This window comes from Perca fluviatilis, chromosome 19 (genome assembly GCF_010015445.1).
Source record: "Perca fluviatilis chromosome 19, GENO_Pfluv_1.0, whole genome shotgun sequence".
NCBI classification, from domain to species: Eukaryota; Metazoa; Chordata; class Actinopteri; order Perciformes; family Percidae; genus Perca; species Perca fluviatilis.
The window spans coordinates 18,135,447-18,150,420 of record NC_053130.1 but is presented as its reverse complement, the minus strand read 5'-3'; the positions used below and the strand labels follow the sequence as shown (position 1 = coordinate 18,150,420).

Below are 14,974 nucleotides of genomic sequence, written 5' to 3'. Positions count from 1 at the left end.
GAAATTTGAATAATTGAATAAAATAAACTGAAATAGTTAAGCATCAAGGCAGCATTAAACCACTGCTTTCTGCATAACTCGAGAGTTGTTAGGCCCACAACTTTGGTCCAGACTGAAATATATCAACAACTGCTTTGCATTGTTCCCAGAGGATGATAACAATTTTGGTGATTAGCTGTCTTTTCCTAATGCACCAGCAGATTAAAGTTGTCACTTATCCTGTGAAATATCTCAACTTCTAGAGGATGGGTTGGCAGTGGCACAACATTTAGTACAGACATGTATGGTAGCAACATGTCCACAGATAGAAGATGGATAGTAGGCTACTACTGTGCTACTAGAAGTGCTAAAAACAGTATATTCAAACAGCTTTCATTACTGTTGATGGTTGGAGCAGCCATGTTGGATTGTGATGTTGGGGTTGGTGAAGTTCTCCCGACTTTCCAGATGGGAAATCCAAATTCAGGGGGCGTTCAAGCTAACATCTCCGTCGGGGAACTTGGAAATTCTGACTTCCCAGTTCAACTAAAATGCAGGATAACACGCTTAACTAAGATGGTGAACATAAACACTATAGGCTACTGCTCTTTACTCTTAAGTCTTATATTAAAGTAGTGTTTAATCTGTTTATAACCAAAATAAATTTGGAAACAAGGAGGGTTGTTGATGCCCAGATCTAATTTTTGCCCCAGGGCCCCCTAGCAGGTTAATCTGGCCTGGCTTTACCTGCATCATAAAATGATGGCGCTAGTTTACTTGAAGTAGGCCTATGCCTAATTCCTAATTTGCGATCTAGATGGTGCTTTAATTGGTTTTTCATGAACAGGAACAATCTATATAGTAGCTTTTCAGAGATCGGTATTTAAACAGTAGAATAAATTCTCTCCTGGCAAGTATCCTATTTAAGACATGTTTGGACTTAAGCTAAAATGCAATTGAAAGGGATAATGCCTATGTAGTTAGTTACCCCATAAGAAACATTAGCTGAATCCCTTCACCATGATGAATAATGGTGTTTTCTGGACTAGGCTCATAATAATAGTAAATAATATAATTTGTTATCATTTGTATTATTATTGTTGTTATTAGTAATAATAGTAGTTGGCCTACTACAATCTTTATTTATAGTTCACTCTGTAACCTACTTTAAATGCAGTCTATGGCGTAGGCCTACATAGGCTATTACACTGTAGGCTACAGCCAATTCAACTACAGTGCTGAGTGCTTCAACAAGCTTCAGCAAAATGCCCAACAGCCTTTTATAAATATGTCTGCCACAGTCTCTAAGCTGTAGCATACTAGACCAATCAGAGAAAGTTTTCAATGAAAGCCGACAACATTTATGCAATGAAGCTCGGCGGTAAAGGCTGCAATGGTGCTGTTGTAATGCTGCCTTGAAGTGCTGTCAGAATTATTGTAATCCTGAGCTGAGCCGCGATAATCGTCTGCACGAACACGACAACAAAAGTAAACACGGCTTGTAAAGAGAGAATCGGTTCTTATAAAAGTTGCCTCGTTGAGTCTTTATCTAAGTGTAAGCAAGTCAAAGTATGCGATGTGATGTTTTAATTGTATTATAGGCCATAGGAAGACATTTGGCAATTCCCATGTAACGTTAGCTGCTTTAACAAGCTATAACCGCTCCTTTCAATTTCTAAAATAAAACAACGGCTACTAAGATGCTTTTACTGCATATTTTCTTATTCTGCGAATAAGTTTACGCACTTGAAGCATAGCCTACTGTATGTGAATGTCATTTAAGACGCTTGATCTCGGATGTAGTCTGAGTTTACGAGGAGCACCTGAATGCGGCATACGTTTCTCAGCCGGTGTTTTCATATTATTTACGCCCCTCCGCTCTTGTATGGTGGTTTCCATGCTTCAGAGACAACAAACGTAGCGTACAGGTAAATGATAGCGTTAATAGTTTTTTTCGCTTTTCGTTAATAGTTGTGTTCCCATAGGTTACAGTCGATTTGCATAGGCTTGTCATCACACGCGATAGCCTATTTAGCAACATGTAAGGCTGCACTGATTGAAACAATTTTGGCAGCCCAAATTGAATATGTACAATACCGTTGGAGTGTTTCAGTCCTGGTGTGAGCTGATGAATTATTTATTCAATGACGACCTCATGGGTAAAATTACACCTGGCTGCCATTATGTAACACAGTGTCATTTGTTTTAAACAATAGTTTGAAATGGTCACCATGCGATAAGCTTTATTTATTTAATAGCTATTAGTCACGTTTTCAGTCTATTCCTATACAGAAGGCGTTTCGCTCCCATGTGTGCTTTTAAACTGGGCTCAAACCAGCATCACCACCACCACCAACATAACACTGGACATTACACAGACTTCTTGGGTTGACAGCAGGTAACTCGTATATCCTATCCTTTGATCCGACCCACACTACGGGAACATGCACTTACACCAAGGCTTTTCCTCACAACAATTCTGACAATAATTTCCACCCTATTTAAAATTCTGAAGACAGATAAATAATGCTCAAACTAATTTATTCATGGTGTTTGCCTGTAACTAAAGACATAAGCAACACCAGCCACACAAGGCTGTATGGTACTGAGCCTAATACACGGTTTTCTATTTCTTCCCTCATTTAACTGTTTAAAGGTAATGCCAAATTATAGTAGGCCTATGTTTGGGAAGCTTGCAATTGCTGCTTTCGTTACCATGGACACCCAGCTGGACTTGAAAATTACATAAGCAAAAGATCAACAACTGTAACAATATGTGCTAAAGAGATAGCTATTCCCTCTGCTTCGTGGACGGAGGGGCTATTTATCCCATTTGGGAAAATATTCTTTTCGCTTGCTTCCCTCCACAGTAAAGTCAGTGGTCATGGTCAGCTAAAGAAACGCCTCTCACAGATGGAAGAGACTCACAGATGTGATGCCCCCCTCACTCTGAAAATCTTTCAAAGCAGAATGTTTTTCCTTTAAATGTAAATAGCTGGTCACCAATATAGATGTGTTCTTTAGCTCTGTCGCCAATAAGTGTGTTTGTGTGTTGAAAACAGGGGTGACATGACTCTGACCAGAGGATCTTTCACATATGCCAGTGGGGAAGAGTACCACGGCGAGTGGAAAGAAGGCAAGACAGTCCTGCTTCTCTGTTTTTAAATAAAGTTTGTGTGCAAGCTTCACCAACGTAACTACAGAGATGAGACAAGCTTTCACTTGCACCATCTGTACTGTGCATCTAGTCCTCATAATGGCTCTCTCTCATGCAGACATGCAAGTAAATTGTGACCATATTTAATAAAGCTATTATTACTGAAGAGAATGACAAATACAAATGTCATAAAATAGTATTGTTGAATAGCCTTGTGGGACATCTTTTGGCATTAGGTAAGGTAACAGTAGCACACTGTGCCCCAGCATGGGCTTGATGCTCATTAAATCATAATGTGTTAAATTATGGAAGCTAGCAGAAACAAATACAAGTACCAGTCAATATATTAGGTTTTCTGTTCATGAATCTGCATGGCTGTGTGCATAGTATACTAAAAGAAGCTAGCAGAAACAAATACATATACCAGTCAATATATTACGTTTTATGTTCATTAATCTGCATGGATGTGTGCATAGTATACTAAAATGTTAAATCTTTCTGTCAAATTTTCACCTGTGGCAAAGATTACGAAGATTCTTGCACTGCTTTAACTCTCTCTCTCTCACACACACACAAACAGTGATGTTAGTGACATGCAAGCACAAGCTGTTTAATCAAATCCCAATTAGCTAGAATTGGCAACCCATGACGAACATAGCCAGATTTAACAGCTCTGGTTTTGTCAAATCTTCTGGATTAGACTTTGGACCTGTTTGGGGAATCTTATGTCAGCTGCTGCCGAAAAAACAAAACAAATCAATTGCAATACTAGGAGGAACATCTAGGGTTTTTTATTCTGTCTTGGCATAGGATTTGTGATGATTGCCAACTGCTTTTAGGTCATCGCAAACACTGTTCACACCATTTAACTGATGTATTCCTTCACCCTTCAGAGACAACAACGTGTAGGTGTGTGCCCTCTGACATGATTATAAGCTTCTGTAGTGGATCATAGGCTACCGGGAGGGGAATGCAAGTACATTCCTTGACTGTTTTCACAGACTGGATCCTAAAGTGGAAATCCCTGCTAAAAAATCTGTTGGATTAGAGTGCTGTAATTCCCACCACACAGGAGGCAGATGGGACTCCTAATTCAGTAGTAAACCTTTAGCTGACAGAGAGGGGGGAGGATACCTAAATCCCAGCACGTACTGACTCTTGACATAGTAGTGGCTCTCCAATACCAAGTGAATATAAAACCCTGAGCCGCATTGCAAGTTCAAATGTCATGCATGTCAGTTGGTCATCTCTTACAGCATGTTTATGCACTATTACGAAAGAGTAATCCATAAGAGGCTAAGTGGTTAGATGAGGCATGATGACACCCATGTAGCTAAAATGTGAATCGACAAATGGCATCAAGGTCATTTGCCTTGACAGGATTTCTTGTGCTTCCATCATCTGTTTAAAGTTTGAGCCATTACTCTGATGTGCAACTTTGCAGGTCAGAGGCATGGTGTTGGCCAGCTCAAGTTTCAGGATGGAACTTGCTACTCTGGCCAGTTTGAGAATGGACTCTTCCATGGCTCCGGTGTACTGCTCTTTACAGATGGATCTAGGTGTGTGAGCCAAAAAGAAAGAAAGTTTTATCCTCAATCCAAAGTTTCAAATGACACCGTGCTCTCTTTTCACCGTATCAGGTACGAAGGAGAATTTGCACATGGAAAGTTTCAAGGCGTGGGAGTCTTCATTCGATACGATGGCATGAAGTTTGAAGGAGAATTCAAAGATGGACGTGTTGAGGGATACGGTAAGTCTGTTGTTTCACCACTGGAACAGTTTGTCCATCAGGATGTCAGTATTATCTCTCTGTGGTTGTTTATAATGTCCTATGTCTGTGCCTTCAGGGCTATTGACATTCCCAGATGGAGCTCATGGTGTCCCACGAAACGAGGGTTTGTTTCAAAGCCACAAGCTGCAGAAGAGAGAGAAGTGTCCAGGAGTGGTGCAGCGTGCGCAGGCTTCAGCCTCCAACGCTCGCAGTCTGGCACTTTGACTGTCATGGACCCTGGAGGAGACACGGTCTAGCACCTTTCAGAAGGGCCTCAGGGATGTGTTCTCGTATACTCTTCTCCAGCTCTTCTCTCTGTCTTTTTTCTCTTTTTCCACCATTACTCTCTTTATTTCTTTTTCTGCATCTTCCTTGCTTAGCCTTCACAGTGGCTTGGAATGCACATGCAATTTGGCCAAACAGTGGCCTTCTGTATAACTGACTTGAAATGCACAACACCATGAAGCACACCTTTAACTTCACATGTCTTGTAAACATCAAATGCTGCTGGTTTCCCCTTGTTCTAATTATTGTACCCATAAACAGTGTCTTAGTGTTGTTGTTTTTTTTAGAAAAGTTAGCTTTCATATATCAAACAACGGAATATCTTCTTACCATGTTATTGCACATCTGGTACTTTAAAGTGCTTTTTTTCTCCTGCATTAGGAGTAGGTGTGAAGTTAGTCTCTATGTTGAAGACTTTAGCCACTAATTAGATCAATTCACCTTAAAATAAATGCTGCAATCCATTACAACAGAGTGGTACTTAAAGGTACCCTATGGAGTTTTTGACCTCTGGTACTGCAAGCTCGGAAACGTGGATCTAAACAATGCACAATTAAAAAAAAAAAATGTACATGTTTTATGAGGAGGGAAATGCATTCAATATGTTAGTCAGCCCTTAAAGATACACAATGCAATTTTGTTTTTTACAAAAACACTACAGGGACCTTTCAAATGTTCTCTTAGTTAACAGTGCTGCTGCAAACTTTATCTTTGCATGCATTTTGTCACTGATATTTCTCCTTTGAGAAGATCCGTATTCACGTCACGTTTGCCTTAAATGACATTTTGGTAAAAGAGTGTAGTTTCAGGGTGTCCCTCTGAAAATGAGATGACACACAGTTCCCTCTCCTTATATGCCATAAGGTTTCTGTCTATCATCCTAATAAATTTGAAGGCTGTTTGAAGATCGCCTTCACTCTAAGGGACACATAGCTAAGCTGGTGCTGAGTCTGAGCTCTCATCACTCTCAAGTCCAGCAGCTCTGCTAACTTTAATAAACCCCCCTCCCAGTGGAAATCATGGGGAGAGGAGATTTAACTCCGCTGGATAATTCTCTCATGTTTTCCCCGAACAACCTGAAAGACTTTAATGAGTCACCAGTGTGGACATCCTTAAAGTTGTTAAACTAATCCTAATTAGATGCATTGAATTAGGGAAATAGATCTTAATTGAGGCAGCTGAATGAAGTGATTTATTACAAAAGATATATATTTAAGAATATGTAATTATATGTGTTTTCCTGTGAGGTGTATACATATATATTGTCAGTGCTTGTTTTTGTTCTGACCTTTCAAAAAAAGAAATGAAAATTGTGTTACTGTTAAGTTATGTAAGACAGTGTAGTTAAGTATTTTGAGGAATTTATTAACCACTATAGCCAATCAAAGCTATTATGTGATTACAAATTAATTCAGTGCACTTGAACAGTTAATAGGCCTTACAGAGCATGTGTAGATATGGCTTGTCTAGGGTGGCTAATGTAGAAATTCAACCAAACACAATCAAATGATATTACAGGTAAGAAAGCCTGGAACATTCAACAGAAGTTACATGTGTCATTTCTTACAGCTGGACAATAAAGACGGATCAATAAGGACACATTCATCTGGGGCTTTAGTGCGCAAGAAAAACAAAAGCACCGAAGATTAAGCAGGAATCTTATATGTGATTCTGTTGTAAATCTGTTGGATTATTGCAGTTACTGACTCATTGTTATATTCTATGAGAAAAAAAAAATCAATACTCAATAACATGAACCTATACTGTTGCTTCCTTTGAATATCCCCTTTTGGTAAAGCAGTGTACAGCAAAGTACAATCAGAAAGATTGAAGGCAACATTAGAAAAGCAGACCAGTGCATGCACCAGTACCACTATCTCCAAGCACACAATGACACTTTAATGTTGGCTGTATGTGCAAAGTGTAATAACCTGTATTTCAGATCATGTAATTGTATTATTTTCTTTCTGCTATTTCGGAGACTGCTCAAACATTCTTCGCCGGCACATGCCTGCCTGAGTGGAATTGAATTCACACAAATTCAACATACTGTATATTTCCAACTGGAAACAAATGGTGCTTTAAAAGAAAATGTGCCTGTCCAGACTTTCACCCATCCTGGAAAATATCATTGCCATTGTTACCTTTTTTTAGTAACAATATAATGTTGCTTTAAGTGCTCTTAGATAAAACTACTGCACAGTATCCCCTCATTATCCTAGAATAGGTCTGAGTATGTATCGCCTAGGTGGTAATCTGTTTAATAAAGCCTTGTGTTGAGAAAAAACATGCTTTTCATTGCGCTTGGACCCAGTATCATGACAAAGAAGTTCATTTTTAGACGAGTATTTCTGATGTTGTAACACAAAGGCTTTAGATGTGCCACATTTGCATCCGTAGGGAAGAAGTTTAACCATTTCATAGATAAACAGGTTCCTCTGGTTTTTGGCAGCACTAAGCAGAAGGCTCCAGTTTTCCCATCCCCCTTCTCATTCTACACCACTCCAGCCCTCAGCAACAGCACAGCAGCATACTGGTTGTAGCTCACATGGAATTGAAAACAACAAAACTAAAGCTGTAAAACATATAGGAGTCCAAAAGATTTAATCTTTCTGATCGATGACCCATATAACATTGACAATATGCCGTAATATTTCGGTTGGGGTCAGGTTGACAACATAAATGGCGACACTGTCTGTCACATAGTTTGTATAACCTTGTATTGTACATGGTAGATGTCTCCACTAACGTCCCTGACAGTTACACAGCCTTGCTTCTAACAGGAAATACTGTGTGTGGCTGATAATGTATCTGACATGTTGTCTACAATAAACACATTGATTTTTAACAGAAGACAGTAAGTGCATGCTTTTCAAAACAGCATTTACATTTACATTATCAATAATGCCATAGTAGCAGAATATTTGTTGAACAAAATGTGCTCACAAGTTGAATGGCTGTATGACTAACTGTACATAAACAACTACATTGCAAGCAGTGGAGCAAGCTGTTGTTATCCCCCAGCGTGAATGACCAACCTTCCCCAGGAACATATGAGCCACTGATGATAGAAGGAAAAAATGTCCCCTGAGCTCCCCTTGAATCCCTGACTTTAGCAGGGGCATAACGCCCATTTCTGCTACCATCAGCTGACGTCTCAAACACAGTGCTACTGTGTGCTCTGGCCTTGTCTGCTGCCTCGTTAAAACAAGGACCTCTTGATGTATATTCAAACGCAGCTTCTGCACAGCACTATCTATTAATAATATTAAACTTCCAAAGGCATCACAAATCAGATATGAAACATCCATGAGTGCTCCTCAGACCATAAAGCTCTTTAGAAGTCAACATCAAAAGCCAAAGCTTGAAAAAAAAAAAAAGATTTGCGAAATTCAGCTTTGTCTTCTCATTGGTATGTTTTTGTCTCCTTTTTAAGATAAGCAGATCATTTTGAATCTGTCACATCCAAGCTGACATATAGTGTCAAGAGTTCAGAGTAATCTCAGAGGTTTAACCTCCATGCCCTGGAAAGGATTTTGTTAGTGAGCACATATAATGCATATACTCAAGTATGATGTACACAGACCTACAGTGGACTAACAGAATGTATTTTGAACCTGACACAGATAGTTATAGAAAGGGATGTAATTAAGAATATACTGTATGAGTAGATGTACAGCTTCTGAACTATTTACTCCTCTCTCGAGGTGTTTTCGGGTCCCACCTCCCTTCGCAGGGTATCCATGATGTCAAACTGCCATTGTTTTACCTGCTGCACTGCAGTCACTCCCATAACATAACATAGTTCATACTGTCAGTTTGTTAGCGAGGGGTCATATTGTATGTACAGTGTTGAGATATGAGCCACAGCATGTTATATGCAATCAATAAGTAATCTTTAAAATAAATAGTTTGACATTTTGGGAAATAACGTTTATTTGCTTTCTCGTCGAGGGTTGAATGAGATGATCGATACCACTCTCATGTCTAAGTCTACGTTACATGTGAGGCTACAGGCAGCAGCTTATCTTTCTTTTTTATTATTAACATTTCTTGGGTCAGCCTAGCATAAAGACTGAAAACACAGGGTTCTAACACAATCTACCTACCAGCACCTCAAAAGCTCACTAATCAACATTTTATATCTTATTTATTTAATCTGTCAATGAACTCAAGTTTTAAAATGGACCAGTTGCCACCAACTAGCAGCGTCTTGAGGATGTGGAGGGCCAATAAATAGTCCGGCACACATCCCCTCGTAAAACAGCAAATTGACGTTTTTATACTTTGGTTCTTATTTGAATTAGAAAATTACATATAACATGTTAACTACTGAGCTTTAAGTATTTACCCCTGTTTCCAGTCTTTGTGCTGTGCTAAGCTAACCTAACTTGCTGCAGCATCATATTTAACGTACAGATATGAGCATGATATTGAAAAACTCTCTGGGAAAAAAAGGTAATTTATGTAAGCGTATTCCCCAATATGTCAAACTATTTCTTTAAAATCATCTTTGAGTAACCCAGACATGCACAACAGGTAGATTTATTTTTGTGTCAGCCCCTGCAACTATGAGCAGCTTCACTGACTACGTTTACAAGCTGTCAATTTTCGGGTTATGGTCGGGTTAAGGTCACTATTCGGGTTTCTGAAACATTCGGAATAACCCGTTTACATGCGTGAGCAGAGAGAGTTACTCCTGTATACATGGCATTTGTAATCAAATGGCAATATCCCGACGTAAACGGCGACGCACGGTTAGCGTCTGGACGTAGCCTACGGACAACCTTAAGACGCAATAACTTTTCGGTCACCTTCTTATAAATCTCACTATCTCGGTACTTTCTGCCGTAAACAAAAGACATTATATTCATGGTTTTCACCACACTAATAAAGAAATTGGTTTCCTCCTCGCTCCAAAAGTGTGGTGCTGTGCTGCGTCTCGCCATGTTTACTAGCTACTTCTTGTTTACTTCCGGTATACTGCGCGCAGGTTTTCTGCATTGACATATATATATATATATATATATATATATATATATATAACTATATTATTATAGTATATAATTATTATTATAACTATGTTTTCTGGCGCATACAAGAAGTTCCTCTACTCAAAAGACCAAGATTCCTTGCGAATAGAACATGCGCAGAACACAAATCAATGTTCCTTTTGATGGGGATATGCCGATACGCGTTTACATGACCAAAATTTCGGGTTAGAAAAGGGGTAACCCAGGTAGCATATTCGGGTTTTTAAAAACCGGAATATGAGCATATTCGGGTTTTTGCCGGTGTTTACATGGCCGTGCGCGACCGGGTTATTGCTAATATTCCGGTTTTGAACGGGTTATTGGCTGCATGTAAACGTAGTCAATATATTGTATCTGTTGAGACGCACAGCATCATGCAGGGCTGTGTCCCCTTCCTGGGAGTACCAGCCCAAAAATGTATTCACGGCAGAAAGTATTATAGAGATGATGAAACACACGGTTGAGCTGCTGCCTATCCTATCCCTGGAGTTGATTTTGGCACCACAGGACAGCAGGTACTCCACAATGGCCTTGTGGAGTGTTCTTGTGGCCACATGCAGAGGAGTGCTGTACAACTGCAATGTGGACACTGATATACACTGTGACTGTGAGAAACACATACAGGAATAACTGTATATCAGTATAACACCTACAGTATGTAGGGTGATATCAGGTAAAATGGGCCATCAGGTAAAATGGGCCATTTAAGGTTTGGGGGTTCCAGCCCCTCTGGAATTTAGAGCCAATGACTGCAAAGGATTTCAAACTGTTGTCATAACTGTACTTGACAAGTGACAGGTGATTTGATTGGTTCATGGTTGCTATGGTGGGCAGGGCAATAATTAAAATCAAGACTGCACCAGAAAGCTGCATGGTGAGTAGCCTGGCATACCAAATCTAACTTAACTATTATAAGGATGATAAATCTGTAAATAAAAAAAAACATGCCCATAAAAACTATGCATAATATCTGTCTTGATGGCATCAATCAGAAATAATGTTGTTAGTTTGGTATATGAACATATTTTTTGAAAAAGTGATGTTTTTCTTGGTGGCCCAATTTACCTTAACCCACTGAGGTAAAATGGGCCACATGGTTTCAGCTAAAATGGGCCATCATTTGTCACTCACAAACACACATACACACGTGTTAGAGTGTGTGTGTGTGTGTGTGTGTGTGTGTGTGTGTGTGTGTGTGTGTGTAAGGGTGTGTTTGTGTGTGTATGTGTATGTGTACATGGACACACACACACACACCATGACCCCACCCAACAGTAATAATGGTAGTATTTTATTTACAGTGAGTATGGCAAACGAGAAGGAAGCGAGAGGAGAGGAGAGAGGGAGAAGGAAAGAGAGAGGAAGTGAGAGAAGGAAGGATGACAGAGGAGACAAGCAGAGGAGACAGGAAGTGAGAGAACAGGTGAGGAGAAAGGAATGCAGAGGAAATGAGAGGAGACAGAACTAGAGAAAAGAGAGGAGGAGCAAGGACCAGAGAGGAAAGGATACAAAGATAAAACAGGGAGGGAAAGGAAGGCCAAACAACTACAATCCGTGGAAAGAGGAGAGGATGAAGGGGGCCTTAGATGAATACAGGGAGGGAGTCAAGAAAGGAATTACAGTGAGTGTGCACTTCTTATCACGAGCATGGGGTGTGCCGCGATCCACACTGCAAAGACGCATCAGTGGAAAGGTGACTGGCAGTGAACATGTGTCAGGGCGAAGCCCTACCTTCCAGAGGAGGCGGAAAGGGAGCTTGCTGCCACCCTCAAGACATTGGCGCGGAGGGGGTTTCCCTTCACAAAATGTGATGTCCAGCAAGTGGTCTTTGATTTCGCAGCCAAGAACAACATATCTGGTTTCTCCAAGCAGGGAGGTCCGGATATTACTGGTTTCAGAACTTGTCTAAAGCGCAACCCAGAGCTTGGTTCACTGATCTATGCTGTTCCAAAATGGATTTTTTTTAATTGCACATTTGAATATGTGGGTTTGCACCCAAAATGTTTTTTGAATGGCACATATGCATGTTTGTTTGTTTAATGCAGTTTAAATGTTATGTGGCTGTATAAGCAACTGTGTTTTAAAATTAAAATTGATGATAAAAGCTGCTGGCCCATTTTACCTGAAACTGCTCATGCAAAAAATGTTGGCAGAGCTGATGTTTCAAGAACTGTAGGGCCTAAATAATTATATTTTATTAAATAATTTCAACACAAAATTATCAAAAACAGTCATTATTAATCATAAAAACACATGTAAAAGGCATATATGGTATTGTATTATTGTCCCAAACGATTTACCAAAAAGTGGCCCAATTTAGCTGATATCACCCTACGCAAATACACAAGTATAAGTCCCGGTGTGAATTCAGACACAAATAAAATGCCCATTGACCTTATCTCTAACATTCAGGTCAGCCCTGATCAGCCCTTAAGGGCTTTGACAACATTCAGGCTTCCCCCTCTGCAGGCCCAGTGAATGGCACTGGAGCCCAGCTGAAACAGTAGGATGGCCACATTCTATTAATAGTGCTCACTTCAGGCCACTAGAGGCTGGAGCTTTAGTCAGTGAAGATAATCTCATCCAATCTCATCATCATCTTTACAAACAAGCCATGCGCCTGTACGTCTTACTTGGTCTTCAAAGTTGATATTGGCTCCTTTTTCTAAAAGCATTTGGACAACTGCAGTGTGTCCTTCTAGAGAGGCACGGTGTAACGCTGTCCTCTTCAACTGGAATGTTTAAATATTTTATAAGTAGAAATGACAATTGTAGTATGTTGTAAATGTATCTGGTTTACTTCCACAGCAGGGAGAGCATACCTCATCGTGGACATTAGGGTTCCCACCATCATCCAGATACACGTCTATTACAGTCAGTTTGCCTTGACTTGCTGCATTCATGACTTCTGCAGTATCCATAGGCCCTATGTGTAACACACACACACAAAGCAAGACAAAGGGACAGTATAGAGACACATTGTAGCTGTAGTTGTAGCTCACCACTGGGATTTCCACAGACACCCTGGGCGAGTATGTTTTATTGAGCTTCTTTTTCCTTTTGCACAGCTCTATGATATTCTCTCCTCCACTCAAGTCATGTAATTGAATGGCATCAGTAACAGTAAGTATTATATAAAATCTGCTGTGTTGGGGAAATAAATCTCCCTATTGGTGAGTGCCTAATGATAATCATTCTAGGAGCCATACATAATGTAAAATACTGTGATAATCATGTAAAATCTTTACAAATGCCACTTTGTAAACATTAGTATTTCTCTTACCTGATCTTTCTTTTCAATTGCTGTTTTATGGTCCATTACATTGGCTGCCCACTGCACAACCTCTTCCATCTCTGTTTGATACAAAGATACAGAAAAGATAAAATAGTCAAAAAAGTAATTTTGAACAGGTGAAACTTTTTTAACTTGAACTAATAATCTGGAGTAAAATCTGGCGGACTGTGTGTCACTTTATACAGAAGAGCTGCAAGCCCAGTGGCTTCCTGGCTGGAATGCCGGGTTCATGGTGGGACACTGTGTCACACCATCAAGGTGAGGTGAGGTGTGTGTGCACTTTGGTGTGTGTATGCCTGTATGTTTGTGTTACAATCTCTCTCATACACACTCACGCACTCACTCACTCACACATTATTAATTTTATACATGTTGCCTCTGGGTCAGATTATTCGCAATTTTAACATTTCTTATCATTTTTATGCAGATGACATACAGCTCCATTTTACTTTTAGGCAAAATGAGACATTCAAACTTACTAGGCTCCTAGATTGCATAGACGCCATAAACCACTGGATGGCTGAAAGTTTCTTGCAGCTGAACACAGATAAGACCGAGGTTTTAATCATAGCGCCAGACAGTGCTATTCCTCTGATCAAGCAGAACATTGGGCCTTTGTCATCTGCGGTCCGGCCCAGTCTAAGGAACCTTGGGGTGGCATTTGACAAATCCCTATCTTTTGAAACTCACATCAAATCATTGACCAAATCCTGTTTTTTTCACTTACGCAATATTAGCAAATTAAGGGCTGTGGTCTCTCAGTCAGATCTAGAGATGCTCATCCATGCCTTAATTTCCTCCCGTATTGACTATTGCAATTCACTTTTCTCCTCACTCAATAAATCTGTCCTTCACCGCCTGCAATCCGTTCAAAACGCTGCTGCTAGGCTTCTTACTAGATCAAACAGGCGCACCCATATCACCCCTCTACTCTACTCCCTTCACTGGCTTCCTGTAACCTACAGCAGTAGTTCCCAATCTGGGGTCCAGGGACCCCTCAGGGGGGCGGCAAAGATCACAGGGGGGGCGCAAGTCTTTATCTGGTTTGAGGTTAAAAAAAAAAAATATTTGCACATGTTAAACAAATTATGATAATACACTAGAATATATAATGTATACAAAAGTCTGTATGAAAACTATATATTTTTGTTCTCGCTTAAAATTGTAGGCAGGCTACTTAGTAGGCCAAACCTCCGGGACCTCTTAACCTGTGGTCCTTGCTGTCATCAGGTCAGCTGCTAGCTGCTATCATCCTCGTCTTTCCTGCCGCCACGGCATCACTATTTTATGAATGTAACATGGCGGAGAAACGTAAAAGTGCTGATAACTCCTCTGTATCAAAAAAGAAAGTAAGGCTCTATCTCAAGAGTTACCTCAACTTTGGATTCGGGCTCAACTTTTCTTTTCTAGATATGAGTAGGGGGGGCGCCAAGGAAAAAAGGTTGGGAACCACT

At 40.1% G+C, this 14,974-nt stretch overlaps 2 protein-coding genes across 5 annotated transcripts; one reads left to right on the top strand and one right to left on the bottom strand.

Moving 5' to 3' along the window:
* Nucleotides 1-1,797: 1,797 nt before the first annotated feature.
* On the top strand, nt 1,798-7,479 carry morn4 (MORN repeat containing 4). Of its 4 annotated transcripts, none has more exons than XM_039784654.1 (5): nt 1,798-1,907; nt 2,272-2,377; nt 3,042-3,115; nt 4,581-4,886; nt 4,984-7,479. In XM_039784654.1, the coding sequence occupies exons 3-5, from the start codon at nt 3,049-3,051 to the stop codon at nt 5,130-5,132; spliced, it is 522 nt and encodes a 173-aa protein (XP_039640588.1). In that variant the 5' UTR covers nt 1,798-1,907; nt 2,272-2,377; nt 3,042-3,048; the 3' UTR covers nt 5,133-7,479. The 4 variants fall into 4 exon arrangements, with proteins under 4 accessions (XP_039640588.1, XP_039640589.1, XP_039640587.1 ...); XM_039784655.1 differs by having other exon boundaries at nt 2,257-2,377; XM_039784652.1 differs by lacking the exon at nt 1,798-1,907 and having other exon boundaries at nt 2,257-2,377; nt 4,581-4,695; nt 4,777-4,886.
* Nucleotides 6,749-13,628, bottom strand: LOC120548475 (ankyrin repeat domain-containing protein 2). The gene is given in 8 exon segments (XM_039784741.1): nt 6,749-6,761; nt 10,562-10,616; nt 10,698-10,800; nt 12,620-12,649; nt 12,652-12,720; nt 12,859-12,957; nt 13,048-13,151; nt 13,509-13,628. Coding segments are annotated over 7 exon segments (468 nt in total). The 5' UTR covers nt 13,147-13,151; nt 13,509-13,628.
* Between the last annotated feature and the right edge of the window lie 1,346 nt (nt 13,629-14,974).

Bases quoted from the DNA above. Each gene is read 5' to 3' on its own strand.
- morn4 (XM_039784653.1), top strand. From the start codon at position 1,807: ATGCGGCATACGTTTCTCAGCCGGTGTTTTCATATTATTTACGCCCCT. The intron at 1,908-3,041 runs GTAAATGATAGC...TGTTGAAAACAG, and splicing joins ACAACAAACGTAGCGTACAG to GGGTGACATGACTCTGACCA. The intron at 4,887-4,983 runs GTAAGTCTGTTG...CTGTGCCTTCAG, and splicing joins TGGACGTGTTGAGGGATACG to GGCTATTGACATTCCCAGAT.